Source organism: Pituophis catenifer, unplaced genomic scaffold (assembly GCF_029215685.1).
Source record: "Pituophis catenifer annectens isolate HBS135680 unplaced genomic scaffold, rPitCat1.0.hap2 SCAF_2, whole genome shotgun sequence".
Lineage (NCBI taxonomy): Eukaryota > Metazoa > Chordata > Lepidosauria > Squamata > Colubridae > Pituophis > Pituophis catenifer.
Window position 1 is genome coordinate 223,483,485 of NW_027256882.1, and position 25,097 is coordinate 223,508,581.

Here is a 25,097-nt window from a genome sequence, read left to right on the forward strand (position 1 = left end):
AGGGAAAGTAAGAAAGAGAAAGAAAGAAAGAAAGAAAAAGAAAGAAAGAAAGAAAGAAAGAAAGAAAGAAAGAAAGAAAGAAAGAAAGAAAGAAAGAAAGAAAGAAACTACTAAAAGTATAAGTTCAGCAATATTACAGGTGTATATACATATATACACACATAGAGGTATCATGTTTGATGTTTTTATTTCAAGAAGAATCATTAATCACAGGTAGGTAACAATAAATTGAGGCTCATTTTCATGTGTTTCCCCCAACATCCTTTTCCACTTTTTAGTTAATTCATTTTCAGTTGTTTCATGTTAATAAGCCAAGGCTCATAAGACTGTCTAAATACTTTATTTCTAAATTTAATTTTTATTTTTCCTTGGTTTGCCCTTTATTATTTATTTTTCTTTCTTTTTGTTCATTTTTTTCTTCAACCACTTCTCTCCTCTCACTCAAATCCTCCTTTAACCCACTACTGAAATTAGAGCCATCAGCTCCTCCTCAAGACATTAGTTGCAACAGCCCCAGCTCCACTAGCATTTTGGTAAGTTGGCAACCTCCTCCAGTGGAAAAACAGAATGGAATTATCACTTCCTATTCCATCAAGTATACTGGAACTGATGGAGAAGATGACAAGCCCCATGAAATTTTGGGAATTACTCCAGATACTACACAGTACCTTTTGGAACAGTTGGAAAAATGGACTGAATATCGCATTTCTGTGGCAGCCCACACTGATGTCGGACCTGGCCCAGAGAGTGAATCTGTATTTATTCGGACAGATGAAGATGGTATGTTTCTTCCACCCCATCCGTTTGACTTTTTCTCTCAGTCTGCTATCTTTGTGTGATCTAAGTATTCCTTCCCTTCCTTGCTCATCTTTTTTCCCCCAGAACTATTTCAACGGATATTTTAAATCCAAAATGCCTTTTCCTGCTTTTGTGTTTTTAAAAGCAGCAACAACAAAAAGCAAAAAATAGAAATATTATGAACAACATAAAGAACTCTTTAAAGTGCTTCCCCAATGTGCATGGCCTATTTTCTTCTATACAAAAAAGGTGGATTTTTTTTTTTAGACTTTTCCCTCTTTTTAAAATCTTCTGATTTTGTCCTGTCTTTGCACATATTATAAAATATTTGTATCTTTGAGGAAACTGATGCTTCTCAATTTTTAAAATATTTTGAAATACGTTTTTCATATTTGAACTTTGAAGACAAATTGCACGTTGCTATTGCCTTTTTCCCCGTTGAAGAAATAATAATATAATAATGCATTTTAAAAGTCTTTTAGGTTTTGTATTATTTTGATTGCTAAAATACTTCTTTGTGCTTTAATGCTTTGACTTTCAAAGCATCTTCCTTGGCTTTTGTACATTTTTACATGTTTTTCTATTTCTCTAATACTCTTTTTTCTTCCATTTTTGCATCAGTCATGTTTTTTGATCTTTTCACTGAAATGTAGAACAGTTTTGTAGTGTTTTCATTTGTATTCTTCAAGAAAGGCTTGTGGGGTCTCCTTTTAAAAAGAAAAGAAAAAGAAAAAAAAGACTGATTATTTGGGACAAGTGCCTGTAATTCTTTTATCCACTGATATGTTCCAGTTCCTAGTGGTCCTCCTCGCAAAGTCGAGGTTGAGGCTGTCAACTCTACATCTGTTAAAGTGTCATGGCGTTCTCCAGTGCCCAATAAGCAGCATGGCCAAATCCGAGGTTACCAGGTGCATTATGTGAAGATGGAAAATGGAGAGCCTAGGGGCCAACCTATGCTGAAGGATATCATGTTGGCTGATGCACAGGTAATGAATTATATTCAATTTCTTTAGATAAGAAAAGCAAGTTATTCATACACTAACCTTTTCTTTTTCTTTTTTTATTAACAACTTAAATGTTTTCTTCCCATTGCAGTACATTATTGCTAAAAGAAATCTGAAAGCTTCAATCTAAAACCAGATAATCAGGCTACTATACTATTCTGCATATAAATATTATTTCTAGACATGGATATGTTGTGGTAATGGGAGGAAAAACATATCTGAAACATAGGCTATTTTTAAATCAAAGAACATGTTTCTTATAGTGGAAGCTCCCTTGTTCATCCCCGGTCGATGTTTGCAATTATCAGGGCAGTGTAATATTATATAAAGAACTTGCTAAACTATATAGTATATATTGACATTATTTCATATTTAGTATGTTCTTCTTATGCTTTGGAAGAATAATCACTTTTTAGTTCATTTTGATTTGGGCATAGGTTCTGTTCTGTAGTTATATTTTTATTTCAATGCATATGATCCAGGTAATGTTAAGTATTTTAAATTATATTAATATATAAATGAAGTTTATTGTGCACTTAAATTTCTGAATTGAATTACATCAGTTTGGTTTGGTGATGTATAATATATGCAAGTGAGCTAGGATTTGAAAATAATATAATAGAACTCAGTGATATGTTTAAATTAAACTGTGCTTGAGATGAATAGTCGATATAATAGTATATGAGATGCTTTGTTTTTATTAAAGAAAAGCCTAGGATGATATATTGATAAACTGAAACTACACTGCATTCTTTCTTACAGAATATAACAAATCATAGAGAACCTATTTTCCCATAAGGCAAATTTGTCCATATTAAATAAGCTTTAAAAATACAGATTTTTAATTACGTATGTTTTATGAGCTTTGGAGCCTGAAATCATTCTGATGGTATCATAAACCATGAAGTATAAAAAGCTTTTTTCATTCATGGTTAATTCTGTTTTGAAATGTAGCAATATGTAACTATCGTATATCATACCCTAAAACGAATTAGAGTTGAACTACATTGTTTAAATAGAAAGATTTTACGGCATCTGTAATATTTTAAACTCCAATTCAATAAAATTACTTTACTGACAGCAATACCATTTTTTCATGTGATGATTTAACGCCCACCAATTTCTGTATTAAATAATTAACATATTTGTAAGTCTTATTCATATCAATGTTTTAGCACATTTAGAACAACTTGTTAATGCTTTTGGATCATTGTGAATCTCCAGGAATTAGAAAGAGAACAATATGATTATATTGTACCTCTGTTCTTTGAACAGATTTTCCCACTTGGAAAATAGGCAGCCCTTTATGGCTCTAGTTCAAATTCCTTTTTCCTTTTTTTCTTTAATTATAGAAGGAGCAGAGTGTGCTATTGGTCATATGGTTCCATTACTGATATGAAGTATCAAGTACATATAAATTGCCTCTATCAATCTAAATAGGTGCACTGAATTAAATTTGACAAGATAAAATAGAAATGAACATGGCTTAGTAGCATATGATTAACTAAAATGTAGCCTTTATTATATCTCAACAGTTTTAACTAATGCAATAATAAAACATTGCTATAAACTAACAACACTTCAAATAGGATGTATGTTTTTTTTTTCCAGAAATATCATTCACTATTTATGTACCATCAAAGAGAAACCAAAATTTGTAGGGAGTTTTTTTCTAAATTCAGGCTGATTTTACTAGTTAATTTTCATGTGTGGTTATCCTGAGAAGGATAAAGATTCTTCAGTAGCCTACAAATACCTCCTCATTTCTTCTGTTTTTTCTTCCCAACATTCTTTACTCTCAATCAGTGGGAATATGATGATACTACTGAACATGTGAGTAAAACTGATTGCCTTCCCCAACAAAGTATGATGGCTTTAACGTTTAATTTTTTGGTTGCTTGCACATATGCATGCGTTAATACTTTTCCCCCACCTTTGTTTTGATTTGATGCAATGCTTTTGCTTTCTACGTTTTGTTAAATTTGTATAATTGCCTAACTGGATCTTGCAGTGTACCCAAAGTGTTTTTTCTCCCCAAAGAAAGCAGTTACCATTTTCATTTACTTAACTCAGCTTTCTTCAGGCCCAATGTTTTCTGTATTTGCTATCAAATAGACCTTTTCTTTTAGTTCCTAACCTGTTCATTTCAGTTGATAAAATGCCATGTTAAATATGTATTTGAAATGCATTTTTGTGGAAGTATACATTGGTATTGGCTCAAACCAATATTTTTAAAGCTGAGCTTTTCACTCATTATTGTTAATCAGATATTTTCATCACCATTTAAAGAGTTCCTCTCTTAATGATACTCTTGTCCAAAAACATGTACCCAACGATAAAGCTAAAAGTCAGATTATCATATGATAATCATGAGTTACTGGATGAAAATAAAAACCAGTGCAATCAGCAAATTCAATTTCCAGCTTTTATTTTAGCTCTAGTGAAAATATTTCATTTATCTCTTACTCTGTAAAGAAACATATAAATTTACCTCACTCAGTGTTTTAAGGAAAGTTTATAAAGTAAGCCTATAAATTGGTCGATTCATTTTGAAAATAATTATTTACTTTCAGTGTTGTTTCAACATATATGGCACATTACTTACCAGAATTCTCACACTGGATGACACTGTTTTTTCACGTTTTTTCAATGTTATTTTTGACTCTGAAATTTTCTGATCTAAAGAATCTATTTCATCTCTAAAAGGTTGTTTCACCACAGCCATATATATATTTTAGCTGCATGAATTTGATCATTATAAAAAACAGTAAATCACGAAAAGAACTTTTAACAAAATTAGCAACTCCAAATAACTTTGTTTCTGTTCTGCCTTCTCTGATTTATTCTTTTTCATTGTCTAAAAACTCTTGGCAGTTTTCAACTGCTGTTCAGATGTTGAGAAGATGTACACTTTCAGTTACAGATGGAGATGACTCCTGGACCCCTAATTTATCACAATATAATGCTAATTTAAATGAGAAAAAACAAAAATATTTTTCTGCTTACCATTTAAAAGAGTGACGGACCAAATTACAAATCAGCATGGTGACATTAAATGTGACTGCCTCATATACTGTTTGTAAATTTGAAATTAAGATTTTTTAATTTAAAATACCAGTCTTTCTCAAAACATTGTGAATAAATTTTCGTATGATCCAGTAGTCACAATAGTACTATTGGCTGTGTGACAGCTTAAAACTTTGCACATTCCTTTGAATGTTATAGAATAGATTGTAGAATGCTTATGGAAACTACTTTCTTATTTTCTGAGCATGAGAAATACACCTATTAGGGAGAAAAGGAATCTAGTGTGCCTTTCCCATGTATTCACTCTTACAAAGCATGTTTTGTGTGCCTCAGAGCATAACTAATTTGTATTATTAAAAGATAGGTAGGTGGAAAGAATGACGTCCCATATTATAGCAAATTGTGTATCTGTGTATTTTATGGCAATAGTCAAAACCTGTATCACCATTTTCTACACATGTTCTAAATGCCTCGTCACTCAATTTAAAATACTTATGTTCATAATTTGTTCATTTGTTTAAATTTTTAGTTTAGTTATAGTTTCTACAGCTGCCCATTAATATGTTACATAAAAAAGAACTTTAGCTAAAGTTTATAGCTCTCCCAATTTTTACTATTCAGAAGAAGAAACTAGTGGAAATTTTGGTCATGAACTACTGAGTAATACTGCATTGAAAATTAAAATTAACATGCATGCATAAAGTACATAAAACAGCATATACATTTTAAGGCTGAGACATAATGGAATATGTTGTTTTAGATCAGTGGAATATAAAGTATATAAAAATAGTGGAATTTTAGAAAGCTTAAATTTTGCTAGCTCAAGTCCTTTGTATCATTTTAAAAATTAGTTTCAGCATGTAAAACGAATTATCGGCTTGTTTCTAGTATATAAACACTTTCAGATTCTTTTTAATCTTCAGCCTTTCAAAAAATATTTTAAAAGCTGCAAGTTAGTTCTCAATTAATAAATCCTATTAGATTTCCTATTGAATAACTATACAGAGCTTAATATATTTTCCATAATTTCTTGTTCCAAATCAAATATTCAGATTATATTTAATAATATTTTAGATTTTAAATAATAGATTAAATTACTCAAATTAATATTACTTTATAATGTATGTCATAACTATCATAAAATGGAGCACTTTTATTAATTTTTTGTGGTCATCATTTAGTGAATGCAGTGATCATACAGCAAAATGGTCTGCTGTGGGTGTGATTTTGCTGAAAAATAGAAGTGCTAGAAGTGTTTTGTGAGAAGTGCTTACAAAACACAGTCACTGTGGGAAACTGTAATTAATTAGAGGTGACTGGACCTTGTTTTCCATGGTGTATACTCTCAAAGAAAGAAAACCCAAAGTATATATTCTAAGAAACATTTTATTATAAAAGTACGAAACTAGGTAACTACATCTTACCAGCAGTTATCTCACAGACGGACAAAGGAAGTTGAAAAAAAAAATGTAGTCTTTGCACAGTAGTCCAATGTCTCACAAGACCAGCCTTATCTCAGCTACAGATAAGGTTCTCGGCCAGGCTACCGTAAATCTTAGAATGGGAGCTCAGCTGGCAAACACTTAACGCAGTGACAGGGAAAATGCAAATGACCCTTTTGCCGAGCACCTAGGGTTTGGTCATGTAAGCATGAAGGAGACCCAACTATCGGAACTTCAAATCTGGATAATAAATCCCCCTTTTCAGGTAATTTGGAATGAACACTAAGCAACCCGTTTTAAGTCGAGAAGTACATGTAGAATTTTGATTATGCTGTGCTTCATCATTTTGTAGAGTGAACTCCAAAGTGTTCCCTTCTCAGCAAAAACAATTAGAATCACCCTTTAAAATCACATTTATTGAAAGTAGTAAATCTCGCCTAGGACTGAGCTTCAAAAATTTATTCCAGAATGAATTTTCATTAAAGTACTGCTTAATGTTTATGGGCAAGCTCAATAATGGTAATATGTCTAGGATTACCTGTATTTGTTGGATCAGTGATGCTGATTCCTAGGAACTGTACATGGAATCATAGATTTAATAAATTATGACAAGTCATGTAATGGGCAGGGAGACTAACCTTGAGAAAGAGAAATGGCAACCAAGACAGTCAGATAAATGAAATCTGAATCTAAAGCAAGGATGTAATTTGACAAATTGTCTCAGACTTCACACACACACACACACACACACACACACACACACACCAGCAGGGAGGAGGGGAAACACATTCATACTGTTACAATAGCCTTACAATAAAACTGGTGTTAATATACATCGTGGTTTCCCAGTCTGCTCCATCTCAAAAGGCTGACGGGGTAAAAATTTTGGTGTCAAAAAATTACCAAAATTACCATAAAACTATTTTTTAGAGAGCAAAAAATAGAGTAGGCAAGTTGATAATAGCACATATAGGCTGGTTGATAAATTTCTTTTTTAAAATCTAAATTTTTTGAAATATTTCTTAGTTATTATTTTTGTTGTTCACATGATCAGCCAGGATTTTAGACTGGATTTGGCATTTTTATCTACCTATCAAGTTCAAGAACTGAGATAGGCAGATTATGTTTATTAATAATAATAATAACAATAACAACAACAAAAACAGCAGCAGCAGCAAAAAAAGTTTTCAGGCTCAGGTTATACTTGTCATATATTCATCATCTTAAAATAGCAAGAAAAGATGCCACTGATTTCGACCATATTAGTCAGACAGCTCTCCAGTGGTTACAATAAAGGTATTCAAGGCCACTTGCAGCCAAGGGTGAAATGTAAAATTTGTTACTACCGGTTCTGTGGGCGTGGCTTGGTGGGGTGGGTGGGTCATGTGACTGGGTGGGCGTGGCCAACTTTTTTTTTTTTTTAACTTTTCAAAGCATTTTTTCTAATGCTTTGAAAAACCTCTCTGCCAATCAGGCAACTCAGCTGGGATCGTCAGAGAGACTTTTCAAAGCATTTTTTTTGGCCAAAAGGTTGCAGAAAAAAATGCTTTGAAAAGCCTCTGATGATCCCAGCTGAGCCACGCGATCATCAGAGGCTTTTTTTTTTACTTTTAAAAGCATTTTTTCATCGGAAGAGGTAGAAAAAAATGCTTTTAAAAGTAAAAAAAAAAAAAGCCTCTGATGATCGTGCGGCTCAGCTGGGCATGATCCCTACCCTGGGGGGGCAGGGATTTTTGCTATCAATTTTCCGAACCACCCACCGCCATTGCTACCGGATTGGGCAATCCAGTCTGAACCGGGAGCATTTCACCCCTGCTTGCAGCATCTTAAGTTTACACCCATATATGTAATCATATATGTAACATGATTCTGTAATTTAAAGTATAGATAATCTTGCTGTAAAGAATGGCTGATTTGTAAATAATGGGTAACACAACTATTCTGTCAAGTTTGATTTTATTTTTGCAGCCCAAATACACTCATTCTACTGTAATGAAAATGAATAGTAAGAACATGTGTTGTGATGTTGTGCCCTTTAAGTATAAGCAATGTTTAACCTTACGTTTATAAAAATATTTAGGGCATGCTGCTCAGAACATTCATCATTCTTTTGGCTTAATGCAAAACTTTATCCACTCATATCATCTTCTGATATCCCTAAAAGCTTCTCATATCTGCAGATAGCATGAAAGCTCTGTGCACTGAATGCAAGTTATTGTAACTTATGGAAAGATGAAAAACTTGTGAAGGGTCTCTATTCCATATATTGATATTCCATATTTTTATTACATCATTTTAGGAGATGATCATAGCTGGATTACAGCCAGAGACAACCTATTCCCTTACTGTGACAGCCTATACAACAAAAGGAGATGGAGCACGGAGCAAACCTAGATTAGTATCTACTACTGGTGCAGGTATTATTTGATGATCCTTTCCATTATGAAGCCTTAAAACGAATGTTGACTGCTTTGATCATTTCTGATAACCAGGTGCTAAAATGTTCTTAGCTGATTATGTACACTAAAGCATTATTGATTTTCATTATGATTTTTCCATGCCTGACTTCTTCTAGAGTTTAGATACATCCAGGACTTTGGATATACCCAGGCAAGTTGGGGAAAATACAAAATCTGACATATCAGGCATAGTACAATTGTTTTGTAAGCCATTCTGTTTCAATTGAAGTAACGCAATACCCACTGTATACATCAGTTAAGATGTGGGATGTGAAAACCCCATTACAATTTGTTGAACAAGCCATATTTGCCTATTTCACATGTTACACACACAAAAAAAATCCAACAAACTACAGTACATGAAATTATAATTGTGCGATTGCTAAAATGAAATACAGGAGTCTGGAAAAAGTGTTGGTAAAAAAAATAAAGACCAGAAGAGGTAGAGACATAAAGATACTGTATGTGATTTCCAAGATGACATTATTAATCATTAAAGTCAGGAACATATGGGAGAGTTATTCTACTTCACCCAATCCATTAAAAAATTGGTAAAGTATATCCATAAAATGGAAAGGAAAATATCTGTAAAATGCAGGGAAATCCGTAAAGAGACTACAGACAGGACTGAAAATAAAGGGGGCAGCAGGCAAATGGAGAATTTGACTCATGAACATTTGGATCTAAGACAGCATGTATTAATTAAGCCTAATTAATGTTTTGATACTGTTTGTTCTTTCAAACAATGTAACTATTGGTTTTAGGTTTACAATGCAGTTTTTTTCCCCCACTTTTCTTGGTATACAGACTATCCTTTCAATCTGTTGTGTATTCATTCATTATTATTTACTTTTCTTCTGTGTTTTGCCTGCACGTAGATCTCATGGGCAATTAATTATCAAAGGACTAGTGGGAAAATTTTTAGTTTCATATTAATTTTGTATATCAGAAAAGAATAATTGTTCTTCTAAGAATAATATATAAAGTAGTGCTTTCATTTGGCTTCCTTTTTAGTGTTCCAAGAATCAATTGCTTAGCAAGATTTCAACTTTGTTTTCATTTATCTAATAGCTGTAGTTTGAAGGTTTTGTGTTTGAAACTTCCATATGTGAAATAGCTATAGTTTGAAGTTTTTAGGTCTGAAATTAAACAAAAAAATTAAGTTGAAATGTGTGTGTGTGTGTGTTAGTGTATTAGCATTTTAGTTCCTGGTTTTTATTTAATGGTTGAATTTTTATGCTTTTATACTGACATTGTGTCACCTGATTCAGCAGAGTAAGCTTTTAGTTCGTTATCAGAACATTATTTAGTGAAATTATACATTTTATTAGGCAGATTGTTTCTTTTTTTCTTACCACCCAGCCCCCATTTTGGATGAAATTCTCCTCCTTTTAAACTAACCTCTTCTGTAATTTTCATGTATTTCTGCTTTTAGTTTGATTTACCTGACTAGGGTTATGCAGACAGCAATTCTTTTCAAACACATGTTTTTAAGATGACGAGCACTGATTCAGATACCTTTTATATATAGTTTTTTTTTCTTCCCAATATATAAATGCATCCTCTGGAATACAGGTAGTCCTTGACTAATGACCACAATTGAGCCTGATATTTCTCTTGTTAAGTGAAATATTTGTTAAGTGAGTTTTGCCCCAGTTTCTTTCCACAGATGTTAAGTGAATCACTACAGTTGGTAACCTGGTAACCTGGTTGTTAAGTGAACCTGGTTTCCCCTTTGACTTTCCTTGTTAGAAGGTCACAAAAAATGATCACTCATCATCCTGTGACTCGGGACACAGCAACAGTCATAAATATGAACCACTTGCTAAGCATCTGAATTTTGATCACATGATCATGGGGATGTCATAAGGTCATAACTGTGAAAAATGGTCATAATTCACATTTTTCAGTGCTGTTGTAACTTTGAACAGTTACTAAACAAACTGTTGTAAGACGAGGATTACCTGGATATTCTGTTTGTTTGCATTGATCATATTAAAGTAATATCCATAAGCTTAATATGCAAAGATACACAATTACTGTATGTATTGCTTGGTTTCAGGTCAATGGGGATAATTGCCTACCTGTTTTCTCTATATTTAGGAACTAGAACATGGGTGTCAAACTTGCCACATCACATTGCCATCATGTGATGTTTCACGATGTTTTTCCCATTCACGAAGTTGGGGTGGGCGTGGCCTGCGCGTGACGCATCTGGCCCGCGGGCCACCAGTTTGACACCCCTGAACTAGAAGAAAGGGAATAAAGAAAGATAATACAGTTCTTAATGTGTTGCAAGGTCTGAATTAATATTTGAGGATGAAGGTAGAGTAGAGAAACGGTATGTCTGTTGCATAAGTAATTTTTAAAGAGACCTAATAAGCAATTTTAGAAAAAAATTATTACAGGTACATTCTATGCTAAAATAATATTATGTTACAGTTCCAGGAAAACCTCGGCTTGTAATTAGCCACACACAAATGGGTACGGCTCTAATTCAGTGGCACCCACCTGTCGATACATATGGCCCCCTGCAAGGGTACCGCCTGAGGTTTGGCCGCAAAGACATGGATGCATTTACGACACGGGATTTTACTGATAAAGATGACCACTACACGGCTACTGATATTCATAAAGGGACTTCTTACATCTTCAGGCTTTCAGCTAGAAATAAAGTGGGCTTTGGGGAAGAAATGGTAAAAGAAATTTTGATTCCAGAAGATCTACCAAGTGGATTTCCTCAAAATCTACATTCAGAAAGTGCCACCTCGACTTCTGTCCAACTAACTTGGCAGCCACCCATTTTATCCGAGAGAAATGGTATAATCACCAAATACACTCTACAGTACAGAGATATCAATGTGGCCCATCAACAAACAGAGATCCCTGTTGCTCCTGTTGATACTATAATGACACTTTCAGGCTTAAAAGCAGATACCACATACGATGTAAAAATACGTGCACATACAAGCAAAGGGCCCGGTCCATATAGTCCCAGTATCCAGTTTAGGACATTACCTGTGGATCAAGGTAGGATTTGTCTGCTTATGGCTTGTCTTGTAAAAGGATCTCAGTCTTTGGATATCGATATTTTAAATATAGCTTCAATTTTCAAAACCATCATATAAGTAGATTCATCTGATGCGAAGGTAAAGTATGTAAATCTTCATGTGTTTGGATTCACTAGAATTCAGTTATCCCATATCAGACAAGTCTGGCTCACTTCTGCATAATAATTGCAGGTAAGGAAAATATAATTATTTTGAGATGTCATTTTTAAGAATGGAATGTGGTTTCTAAAAACAGGTAGGAATATAATGGAAAATATTGACTGGTGAAAAGGGGATGGGATCCAAAATCAAAATGTACTTTAAATATATTACCCTTCCTTTTCCAGCAGTGTTTGCAAAAAATTTTCATGTCAAAGCAGTAATGAAAACATCAGTCCTTCTTTCTTGGGATATACCAGAGAATTACAATTCTGCCCTGCCTTTCAAAGTAAGTTGTTGTTAATCTAAAAGACTTGAAGGGTTACAGGACTTGTAATGGACAAATGTTTTAATTAAATGATTTACAGCCCCACTCTACTAACAGATACTTAGTAGTGTTAAATCCTTTCCAGTATCAATCTTGAAGAACTGCTGCCATTGTCTTCTGATGTAGTTCAAAATCAGAAGGCCATGGCAGCAGTTCTTCAAGGTTGATAGTTGATTGATCCTGGTTGACAATTGATGTTAATTAAGTCTGCATTTATGCATCAGCATTAGTGATGTTGAACTAAACACCAGAAATAAAAAGTATAAAAGTTTCTGCTGTTTAGATTATTAACAGAAAAATGATTGTTTCATTCTGTTAGTATAATAAAAATTGTGTTAATTTTCCAATATTTCTGATTATTTTTTCTGTTCGTGGTTTTATAGTATATAAATATACTAAATATACTATATAGTATACTATATAGTATATAGTATATTGTTGTTTAAACAATATTTCGAAAATTTGCTTTTCCTACTTGCCATCCTGTGATGAAATGTCCTGTAAGCCAACTTGAGTCGCCTTGTGCGAAATATAAATTTTCTAAATAAATAAAAATTAGCATCCGTAATATAGTGCTTCTTGCTCTTTTCTGTATTAATTGTCCACAGTAGTATACAATGAATTGCCCTCTGTACGCAGAGACACAATGGCTTCTCTTTTGCAAAAATGGGTTTTTAGCGGGTTACCCAAGGCATTTTCAAAATCAACCTGGCTGTGGTGAATTTAGAGGCTTCCAGTTCTCCTGACAAGGCTTCAAATGAAAGCATAAACATAGCATAATACATTTTTCTTCCACTGATGCCATTTGAGGTGGGAATCCAGCAGCATATCCAGGAAAACAAAGAATAAGCTTTTTAGCTCTTACACAGAAAAGTCTAATTATAGCTTTTACTAGTATTGGTGATAATTACATCAGTTATTTAGTTTAATAATTATTGTAATTCCTGGATTAGTATGAAATAGTTCTGAAGAATTAATCTGTCAGATCCCACTGATATAAGAGAGGAATGTATATTCTGAAACTACTGTATCACAAGTTTCTCCTTAATTCTTTCTTTTTTGAATTGTGGCAAACTTTTAATACAACAGACTCTTGTAAAAGAGATTCTGGACTGGCAATGCTGTACCACCTATGGCTTCCTAATGCAGAGTTGAAAATGTAATAAAATATGAAAATGAATTAAAAGATGATGTGAAAATTACTAATAATGTCAACAATAGCACTCCTTTTCAACATAGCCTAATTGGTGAATTCTGCTTGTTGATCGGTGTCTATAGCATTGTTTAAAATACAGGGATAAGCAAATTAACTATCCAGACTGGACAAAAACCTGCTTGTATTGTTTGATATCATGTGTTTTGATAATCAAAACAAGGAGAGTGTATCTGTTTCAGAGGAAGAAACCTGGCATATAGAAAATTATTATCAGGTCTTCCATGAACATTAAAGTCATCAACCATCACTCTAAATGTGTCTTGGGAAGCAAACAGAAGACCTAATAAATAGGTTTAGTCAGAGGTGGGCTGCTGCCGGTTCAGACGAACTGGTAGTTCTGACCACCGGCTGGGCCTGCCCACCTGCCCTGCCCTGGCGCTATCCCGTCCTATATATCTCATTCTCTGGCTGACTCGTGCCTCCCACGCAGCCCAGCTGATTGCCACGCAATGCTCGCTCTACTCACTGCGGCTGCCCGAGAAGGTGTGCTGGAAGCCGCACATATGAAATCGCCGTGTGTTTGAAGCCGCGCGCAAGTGCGGAAGGTGCATGCCCACATTTTCGGTTCTGCACTAGGCAAACCAGTTGTTAAATTATGTGAAGCCCACCTCTTGGTTTAGTCCATAAATTCCTGAAGCATGGGGATTGTCTCATAAGAGGAAAGTAATCACTAACAAAATGTTACCTCTAAAGTAAATCACTGCTAATGGAGCTTATTGTTCAAATGTAGATTATATGACCAGCGTCATATACCAGGTGATTAAAACTAGCACCTCAAAGCCTCCTTCACTCTTCCCTTTCCCCTTGTCTCAATTTCAGCTAAAACTATCTACCACTTTCTCATTAGTCAATCAATAGATTTCTTAGATCAGTGTAATACTATATTTTCCATATAAAGTCAAGAAAAAATAGTTTTTGCAACTTGAATGCCGTCCCTTCACATTCCAGCTGAAGAGAGAGCATTTACATTGGATTTCTACTCCTCAGTCTGTATGGTAGGCCTTGCTTACTTTCTTGACTTGCAGCCATCACAGCTGCAATTCAAGCAAAGTCAATCAGGAAGCTGGCAGGAAATCTCAAACCATGGCAATGTGACATATCACATGATGACCATAACCCATGGCAGCAACATCTGCCATCAGCAACTGCCATCTTAAGTCAAAGTCATTATATGAGCCAACTGGGTCACTTACCAATAGAATTTCTGGGCCTAATTACAGTTGTTAACTAGTTCTAATTGTTTACTGAATACTATCTGCACTTGCGTTCATTGAAGCCCACAGGTCAGATGCTTCACGCACTGGTCATGCCCATGCTCGGTTTAGCGAACGGGAAAAAAGTTCCGATACGTCACGTGACGATGCCATGACGATATGAGTTTGCCATCCCTGTGTTATATCAAGCAATGAAAGGAGTTGGGAACCAAGGACAATTGAAGGCAGAAAGTGTACTGAATGTGTTCATCTGATTTGCTGTATCTATTAAACCCCAGTGGGAATACTAAGTCATCCTTAGTATCCCAAACTCCATTCAGTACATTTGATTCTGAGATTTTAAATCTGTTTGTCCCGCCACACAGTTTTTAACAAACTTCAAAGTCATTTTGTCAATGGCAAGTTTTATTTCTAAACTGCTCTTCTCCTGCACATCCCTAGAGGTTATTAACATTTTGCTACTGTTATTAAATTCCCATTTGTTAGATTCTTTATGATGATGGGAAAATGGCAGTTGAAGTGGATGGCCGAGCCACCCAGAAACTGATCACCAATCTGAAGCCTGAGACATCCTATTCTTTTGTGCTAACCAATAGAGGGAACAGTGCTGGAGGTCTGCAACACAGGGTAACAGCAAAGACAGCTCCAGATGTACTACGCACCCAACCACTTTTCATTGATAAAACCAATCTAGATGGAATGATAACAGTGAAACTACCAGAAGTACCAGCAAACAAAACTATAAAGTAAGTTATATCTAACAAATGTTGCAAGAGCTTAAGAACAATTCAAGGAGATTTATAATTTCTTAGAATATTTTCTGTAGTTTAAAGCTTTTACCGGTACTTTTTTAGCCAGGCACTGCACTAGACAGGCAGTCATTTTAAGATTTGATGCCAAAATTAATACAGTTTATTGTTTATTGTGATTATATGCTATTTTTCAAACATGACCCAGGAACTACATTTTAACTTTTTATTTTTTGAAAAAAAAATACGTTTGTCCTCATTGGGAAGCAGGAGCCACAAATGGGCAAGTGGTATAATCAAAAGCATTAAGCGGGAGGCTTAAAGCGCAAAATAAGTAAGAGTCAAATGGCAAAACAGGAATCTAAAATATCACAGGATGTTAACAGACCTGGTTTTTACACCTCATATTTGCAAAAGTCTGCGGAAAATCATGAAACTGAAAATCACTATGCTTGCTATTACAGCACACTTCAGCATTATAGTCAGGGCAGTGCAGGGCATGAAACATTTTTTGCCTGTCCCTATGCTAGTACAGTGGGATCTTTTCACTGAAATGAATTGAATTGACTTCAATTCAGATTGAATAATTGTAGTAGATACTTCCATATCAGTACATTTTAATGACCTATTAGTCATAGAAAGATTGGATTTTTTTGAAGTCAAACTTACATTCTCATTCAATTTATTGATGTGATTTGTAAATGAAATCAATAAAGAGATCCAAAACAAATTATTCAAATTAGATTTGACCTAGTTCACCCAAATATCAACAGAAATGTATTCAAATGAAGCAAATTCTAACTTCATCCCTAATTTTTTTTCCATTGTAGGATCAAATTCTAGGAACATGAGAATTTTTTGTGTTTTTATTCTCTGAGGGGAAAATATTCCATAGGGCAGGGGCAATGGCAGAGAAACCTCTCTTCCTATCAGTCAGAACTATAATGGGGTCTGCAACATACCTCCCTTCTCTGATCAGGTGGGACAATCTATTGTAATGCAGGAATCCCCAACCTGTGGGCTGTGGCCTATTCTCAACTTGGAGATGTGGTGCACGAGCACAGCCCTGCAAGGATCGCGGGCGCTCACAGTCCCAATCAAGTGAGCGTCTCAAACAATCTCAGCACTGCTTACATGAGCAACAGGTGTAAAATTGTTTGCTAAATCCCTCTTCCTATGAAACATTTTCTGGTATGTCCAAAGTTATTAAATATAATAGTTATTCCTATTTGTCTTTGTTATTTAACAAACATAATATCAGTAATATTAATATACACACAGACACATACACGCATGTAAAAGGGAAAAAAAGCAAACCAGGAATAGAATCAAATGCACATTTGAATTTGGGAGTTATAAATATATTATTGTAACATGCATACCTATATGAAATAATTTCATGCGGAGTAACTGTGATATAGATGAAAGAGTTTTTTTAGGAAATACAATGCTGTTACAGGTAGTTGCTTAATGATGGTTTGAAGTTATGGTGGACTTTTAAAAAAGATATTTATGTCTTGTCCTCAAAATTACAACTGCCACATCCCTCCCATGGTCATGTGATCATATTTTGGATGCTTGTCACCTAACTTGCATTTAGGACTTGTTGCAGTTTTATATATACAAGTGAATACAATTTGTGACATTTCTGGCAAAAAAATCATTGAAAGAATAGGTTTGCTTAACCACATGATTTATTTAACATTGTAGTAATTTGCTTTATGGCTCTCCCGAAAAAGGTTGTAAAATTCAATCAAGTCTCATAGTGATTCTACTTTCAACCTCAATGACTCACAAGTAAAATTCCAGCCTTGGTTGTGGGCGTAACTCAGGGGCTACCTGTATGACTAAAATACTGAGTAGATTTGAATAAATATATTTTTCATTCTAAAATATTTCTTGGTTATTCCTAAAATTAATGTTAACTTCATGTAGTCTATGTTTTTGTGGTCAGAATCATCATATTAGTACAGCAGGAGTAGTTTAATGTGACTTATAAAAATTATCATCAGACATTGTGGTATAAAGCTGTATTTTAGAAAAAAGCAAGTTGTGATTTAAGTCTAAAAAGTAATCTTGCAACACATGGATTTGATAGGTATGTTTTTATTCACAGTTCTGGAACATGGTTTATGATGCTTCTTAAATGGGTCTGTGCAGATTAAACAGAGATGGTATTAAAAAGCTGACATTGCAATGTCAATTGGTATTTAAAATGATAGACAATAAAGATTCCCAGGAAAGAATGCATACCATGCTGTCAATAAGTGTTACTGCTTTGTTCACAGGCTTTTTGTTGATTACAACAGTGTGATGTGTATAGCAGAAAAGAGAGGAAAATAAAATATTAGTCAGTATGCATAATTTATTTCATGTAATCATTTTTATCCTGAGTTTCATACAAAGCCATTTTTATTGCTTTATTGAAATTTTAAAGAAGGCTGTAGGAAAGAAAATTCTAAACTGTTAAAAGCTTTGAAAAACTATTAATAATATATATATATATACACACACACAGAGAGAGAGATATATATATATATGTAGGTCTTTGGTTATTCGGGTCTTCTCCCACGTAAAATTGGAAGTGTCTTGGCGACGTTTCGACAAAGTCTCATTCGTCATCTTCTGGATGACTGGAAGCACGAAGCCGAGAACACCAGCCTGAAGATGACGAATGAGACTTCGTCAAAACGTCGCCAAGACACTTCCAATTTTACGTGGGAGAAGACCCGAATAACCAAAGACCTATATACAAACACCCGTGAAAACCTGAGAAAATATATATATATATATATATATATATATATATATATATATATATATATATATATATGTAATATATATATATATAAATATATATATATATTTATAAATATAAATGGGAAACATTACAGATTAAAATTGCCAGAAATAGAACTTGAAAATACAGATAGGTAATGCCTGTCTAGAAGACAACTTCCTAAAGTAACTTCGGAGCCATGGCACACACCACAATCACAACACCATAATTTGAATTTTACAACAAATGGAAGAATATATTAATTTTTGGAAATTAATATTAAAAACTGGTGTACAAAATGGAAAATTGTTTATAAATATGTATTTTAGGATAAAATATAACTGTTTACAGAATTACACATGAAATGCACACATTTTTAAATCAGATTTTCAGTTACAGCACATAATTTATTGAAACATACATACAAGAAATATAAGGTACAATAAAGAGCATCATGGTTGGAAAAAAATATGAAAACATGCAATGATATTCTCTTCTTAAGGCTTTCAATAATCTTCAAATGATCTCACTAAGTACAGAATATTGTACCATATTTGTCTGTGTTTTCAGTAAGCAAAATACTTCTCATAGTTCTCAGAGTTGACTAGTCTAGGTTTTGAATGACATGAATGTGAAAGCACAATTGATTACAAAGCCGATGTGTCTTCTTTAACATTGTATGGAATTAGACAGGTAAATATTAATGGAAAACATTAATATCCAAATATCAAATGATAAGAGTGCACGAAGGGAAGGAGGGACGGAAAGGGAAGGGGAAGAAAGGAAGGAAGGAAGGAAGGAAGGAAGGAAGGAAGGAAGGAAGGAAGGAAGGAATCAAATCATTATTATGGTCATTGATCAACATAGATCAAAATGAAGATTTTGTGTTGGATAAGAAAAGATTAGTATAAGTCTTTCAGTTTAATCATATAATTTTTGGAGACCAAAAGAGAAACTTTTCTCAAAAGAGAAAAAAATTATTTTCTATGCACACATTTTCATTTGGATTTTTGTTATTGGACAGATAGAAATCTGTTCTAAAATGCAGAGTTCAACACTATTAACCCATCACTAATCTCTACTGACAACAGAATTTTCATTTAAATTCCATGAAAACAAATTCTGTCACACACTGACAAAAGATTCTATCCTCTGAGAGTTTGTGATTACATCAGGAAAAACAGTACATGCCGATTAAGGCACACCATCTGGACATCTTCATCTGCACAACCAGGATGAAAAATTTAAATGCCATACATGCCAATAAAAATTCTCTCTTCAAGAGGGTTGAGCACGATCTTCTAATGCCAGGGTTACTGATAGTTTGATATACCCAACTCAGCCTAAATAGAGAGTAAAGGTAATCATAACAAGGATATGTGAAAGTCCATTTTTTTTCGGTAAAAGGAACTTAATCATTTTTTTAGAGTCCAGAATATCCAGATAGCATCCAGACAACATAAGGGAGTAGCTCAGACACTTCCTAATTCATTGAACTATAAGAAAGAACAGAAGGAATGGCTCAATCACAGTTGCAAGCTTGGACAGTTTGTTATTATAATCAGTCTCAATAAAAGTAGTTTTAATCCTCCTGCGGAGCTTATTTCATGATCCCATCTATCTAATGCAGTGGTTCTCAACCTTCCTAATGCAAGACCCTTTAATACAGTTCCTCATATTGTGGTGACCCCCAACCATAAAATGCGTGCCAAAAGTCCGAGCATGCGAGCGCTCATGTGCTCTTGCATGCCAGCACCCATAATGCAATGGGCGCCCCCATTTGCGCATGCGCACATGATCCCATGCTCCTAATGCGCATGCGCCTCACACTGCACATGTGCACATGCAACCCGCACTGTGCATGTGTGCGCCCTCCATGAATGCACCCCCACTTTTCCAAGAGGGCCAGCGCGCCTCTTACCGGAGGATAACCAGTTACCAGCTGGTTCCCTGGTGAGACAGCTGTTCCCAAGCTGAAAACACGGGTATATGTGTTTTCTGATGGTCTTAGGCGACCCCTGTGAAAGGGTCATTCAACCCCCAAAGAGGTCGTGACCCACAGGATGAGAACCACTGATCTAATGGGACTGATAAATAGTCAGATGTAAGTAGTCCTCGGCTTACAACCATTTGTTTAGTGACCGTTTGAAGTTACAACAACACTGAAAAGAATGACTTATGACCATTTTTCACATTTACAGCCAGTGTAGCATCCCCATGATCAGATGATCAAAATTCACATGCTTAGTAACTGGTATTTACTTATGACAATTACACTGTCCCAGGATCCTGGGATCCCTTTTTGCAACCTTCTGATAAGCAAAGTGGAAAACCAGATTCACTTAACCAACTGCGTTACTAATTTATCAACTGCCGTCATTCACTTAACAGCTATGGCAAGAAAGGTTGTAAAGAGGCAAAACTCACTTAACAACTATTTTGCTTAGCAATGGAAATTTTGGGCTCAATTGTGGTCATAAATCCAGGACTATCTGTAATTGCATTTTAATCTATGTTAAATTCCAAATTTGTTTTTTTTTTTAAATAACTTTTTAGCTTTTTGGTGGTGATGTAACACAGCCAATTTTCTGCCTTTAGCAATGATTCCCCCCCCCTCTAAAATTCTGTTCTGGATTATGAAGCAAGCTTCCCTTATGACAGTTGAACTTCTAAACAGATTTGCATGAAAAATCTGTACATAACCCCGGGCAAATATTTTCAAAACTCTGTTGGCAAAGCAACTTATGCCAAAGCATGCTAAAGGAAAGCTAATGAAACTCTACAATAATATATACATACATAAATACATACATATATATCAGTGATTTATGTTGATGATTTCCAATCAGATTTCCAACCCATCTGAGAAGTAGTATTACATATCAGAGTAGATTCTTAATCTGTCAGCACAGCAATCATTCCTAATGCGATCAAAAGTTCATGGAAGAAAGAATGGGACTCTGGAATATGAGTATTATCAATGCCATGTACTGAACTTAGTAGGTACAATGATGAATATGAAATTACGGCATAGGGAAGAGCAGCCTTATATTCAGATACATGTTGGATGTCCTGGTATAGTCCAGTAATCAAACCAGGAAAATCGGTATGCAAATTAAAATTTTGTTATACAATTTTTAAAATACTGAATGGGAAGTAATATTTGGGACATCTGTTCAGAACTGACACAATCAGGAATACAGATAGTCCTTGATTTACGACCACAATTTGGACCAGAAAATCTGCTGCTAAGCATGGCAATCACTAGGTCACACCTGATTTTACATTTTGTCATGGTTGTTAAGCAAATCACTGTGGATGTTAAATGAATCACATGATTATTAAGCGAATCCAGCATCCCTCATTGACATTGCTTGTCAGTAACAGTCAGAACTGAAGATGGTGATCACATCACCCAGGATGCTGCCATCCTTGTAAATACATATTAGTTACCAAACATTCAAATATCAGTGTTGGACCATCAGGATATTGCAGTTTTCATAAGTGTGAAGACTCATCATAAGTCACTTTTTTCAGAGCTGTTGTAACTTTAAAATGGTCATGAAATGAATGGTTGTAAATTAAGGACTACCTGTAGGAATAAGAGAGGGGGGGGAGAGAGAGAGTGAGAGAGATCATGTTTTGTTGCATTATGAATCAACAAATACTTATTGACAGAATTAGATACCTGGGTTTCATAATATAACAACATTTCTTGCCTATTTGAAAATAACTTATTCAAAGTGTTGGGCGTAACACAATACAGTTCACAAGTGAATAGTTAGTTCAGCATGAAAATCATTTTCAATAGCAGTTAACAGCTTCAGAGTTTTAAAAGGGGTGTGTGTGTGTGTGTGTGTGTGGTTTTTAACACAGCAGTTCTTAACACAGTTTGCTGGTTTGTTCTAAAATGGTAATAAGTTTATTTTCTCCCTTGCTTTAATTTCTCTAATATTTTGATTAATAATATATTAAGATGATGAATATGAGAATGAATGCTACTAGTAATTTTACCAGAAATATTATTTCATGCAGGAAAATTAACAATTTCTATACAAATATAATCTATACATTTGTTTATGCTTGCAGCAAAACCACCAGGACGTTCTGAGGCATATTTGTAGGTAGAGAACTTAAGATGAAAGCTCACAATTTGTCCAAGGCAATCACTGAAACTACGAACAATGCTAGATTTTGAATCACCGCTTTCTAAGTTTGAATATAAAAAAGTCCTTGATTTTTTAATTATTTTTTATGAAGGAACAAGGATGATTACCTGTAGATACTTAAATAATGCCATTGTCAATTGCATCCATTAAAAGTAGTTTTTGTATAGAGTAATGTAGATATAGTAAGTGTCAGATTTATTAATTTATTGATATTTTTAGGTAAAAACAGAGCAGCAGTGTGTTGCTATATTTTCATTATTTTTTTAATTTTTAAGATTCAATTTTGTTCTTTAATTTAAATTGGTTTGGTGCAATCTTATCAGTGCTTAGCAAGACTTATTAGTCAAGTTAGAAGGCCAATTCCTAGATCCATATTTAAGAGCCATTTTCCTTAAAGCTGAGTTTAGAATAAAGGCAATAAATACAATGTGGATAAAATGCCTGTATTTTTCTTTTAAAAGGCTATCATGGTTTTGTATGAGAATTTAAATCTTTAGTTAAATTTGTGTCTCTTCCATGTGGAATTCTTAAGGAGAAGGTCCAAATGATCTAAATGACTTCTTCAGTGAAAAGTGATAACATTTTAACATTTTGTAATCTAACCTGGCTACATATATGTATTGATTTCACAAATGATTTGTTTCCATTAAGTGATTGCAGCTGTGTTTGAAAACAGATTGTAGAGAGTAATTGCCAAGAAAAATAACTTTTCATATGCCTTCTTTAACTGCTGATATGGAGTTAAAAAAAGAAAAAGAAAACGATAATGGATATAGAATTCTTTTTAGAAGGAAAAAGCTATTAAAGTGTGTATCAGTGCATACAAGAATGATTTCTCCCTTCAAGCTTTTTCTGCTTTTTCTGCAGCATGGCCTGAACCTATTCAGATTCTCTTAGCTTTTCCCCTATAATTTAAAAGTGTATTTCATTTATATTGCATATACTTGATATTGCCCCTTTCATTGACAAAAAGGCTTCACTATTAGAGACTGATAAACCATTATTAAAATATAGTGCCTACACTTTTTTATTTCATATTGAGAGAGATAATAATTTAAATTGTTGTGAAATGGTGCCATTGGCGGAGCTACTTTTGCAAGGAGGAGGATAAGTGGGGTAAGAAAGGAGGAGGATAAGTGGGGTAAGCATTGTCATTTTCTCTATTTGACTTTCCCAAAATACTAGATATTTGCGAAATATCTTGGACCCTATCTTGCGAAAGGGTCCAAGAAGATTCTGTAAACAGAGCTCCTGTAGTAGCCACCACGCAAATAGCAACAATCAGTGTAGGTATTCTGAGAATATCTCTGGGACTACTGTACATTATGATATAATTCTGGTTTTACAGGATTATGCACGAGAATGGGCAGTTTTGAGGGTTAGGGACTTGGGATGTTATTGAATTGGACTGTTTTCTTTGCATTCCACAATACTTTTTTTGCCAACTTTTTGAATTTATATGACATGTATAATTAATCCATTTTATACCCATATCCCAGAGTTGCCTTGTGATAAGATGGGCAGAAAAAAAATTTAATGATAAATAAGTATAATATTACTCTTTAAAAAACCAACAACCCTGGATGATAGTAAAAGCCTTTTTTTCCTTAGTGTAAATCCAAAATAGATCACAACCGGTTCAGTTTTTAAAAAAACAAAAACTAAGTAACATGTATTTTTGCTTATTTGAGCATACCATTAAATATAAAATATTTAAACATGACCGACTTAAACTGATGATTCAAAACAACCCACTGCAGGATGTAAACTTGTTCATTGAAGGTCCATTCATTATGCATCAAATTATACTGTGTCACTCTAGTGCAGGTTGGTAAATAGATACTTTGCAACTTCCAATCTAAGGCTAAGAAAGACTGACTGATCTCACATGACTCATCCTTCCGCAAAGAAGGACTACAACCTGGATTTCCTTGTTCCTAGTCTACTTTAACCACTATCCCAAGAACCTCTGAGATAAAGTGATATACTGATAAAAAGGGAAATTGCAAATAACTTACCAAAATTCTTGCTAAAATGCTTGATTTCTTCCAAATGTCATGTCTCATCTGAGGAAAAGCCACCCAATTAGCTTCACCTGAATTTTAAATTTTGCAAGCACTAAATCCTTCAAAATGTAAGCATTCAGAAATGAGTGAAATTATTGCTTTCCACTACGCCAAAGTTTGTCATTATATTTATAGTGTTTCTGTTGTTGTTACAAACTGATAAACACAATATTGAAGTCTAATAAAAGAGTTCAATTAGCAGTACATATATATTTGTGTTTAATATTAATTTCATATAGTAGTATCTAATTATAACCAGTTGGTTCTACTGTAGTTTTTCTGTATAGAAACTTTCCAATGAAAGTTATATAAACCTCACTGTTACATTTTGTTTCATTTGCAGAGGTTACTATATAGTAATTGTACCTTTGATAAAGAAATCAGATGGAAAATTCATGAAACCACGCGAGAGCCCAGATGAAATGGAATTAGATGAGGTACCCTTTGTTTATTTTAGCTCTTTTTTTACCCAGAGAAACCTTTTCTGATTGAAGCAGTCTTAATGGTTGTGTCCAATTAATGTATTCATGTCAGCAAGTTGACTTTTTTTTAATACTTTGTCATTTATATTGGAGTTAGTTTCTGGGAGCAAACACAAAAAGCTAATTACGTAAATTAAAATACATTAAGTTGCAAT

At 34.2% G+C, this 25,097-nt stretch overlaps 1 protein-coding gene across 1 annotated transcript in view; it reads left to right on the forward strand.

Annotated features, from left to right (window-relative positions):
- Nucleotides 1-25,097, forward strand: part of PTPRD (protein tyrosine phosphatase receptor type D) — a 280,660-nt gene that overhangs the window by 146,718 nt on the left and 108,845 nt on the right. The window contains exons 13-20 of the mRNA XM_070935556.1: nucleotides 475-780; nucleotides 1,591-1,784; nucleotides 3,609-3,635; nucleotides 8,571-8,688; nucleotides 11,173-11,760; nucleotides 12,128-12,228; nucleotides 15,184-15,443; nucleotides 24,804-24,897. Coding sequence (XP_070791657.1) covers nucleotides 475-780; nucleotides 1,591-1,784; nucleotides 3,609-3,635; nucleotides 8,571-8,688; nucleotides 11,173-11,760; nucleotides 12,128-12,228; nucleotides 15,184-15,443; nucleotides 24,804-24,897 — 1,688 coding nt within the window. The remainder of the gene's footprint in view (nucleotides 1-474; nucleotides 781-1,590; nucleotides 1,785-3,608; nucleotides 3,636-8,570; nucleotides 8,689-11,172; nucleotides 11,761-12,127; nucleotides 12,229-15,183; nucleotides 15,444-24,803; nucleotides 24,898-25,097) is intronic.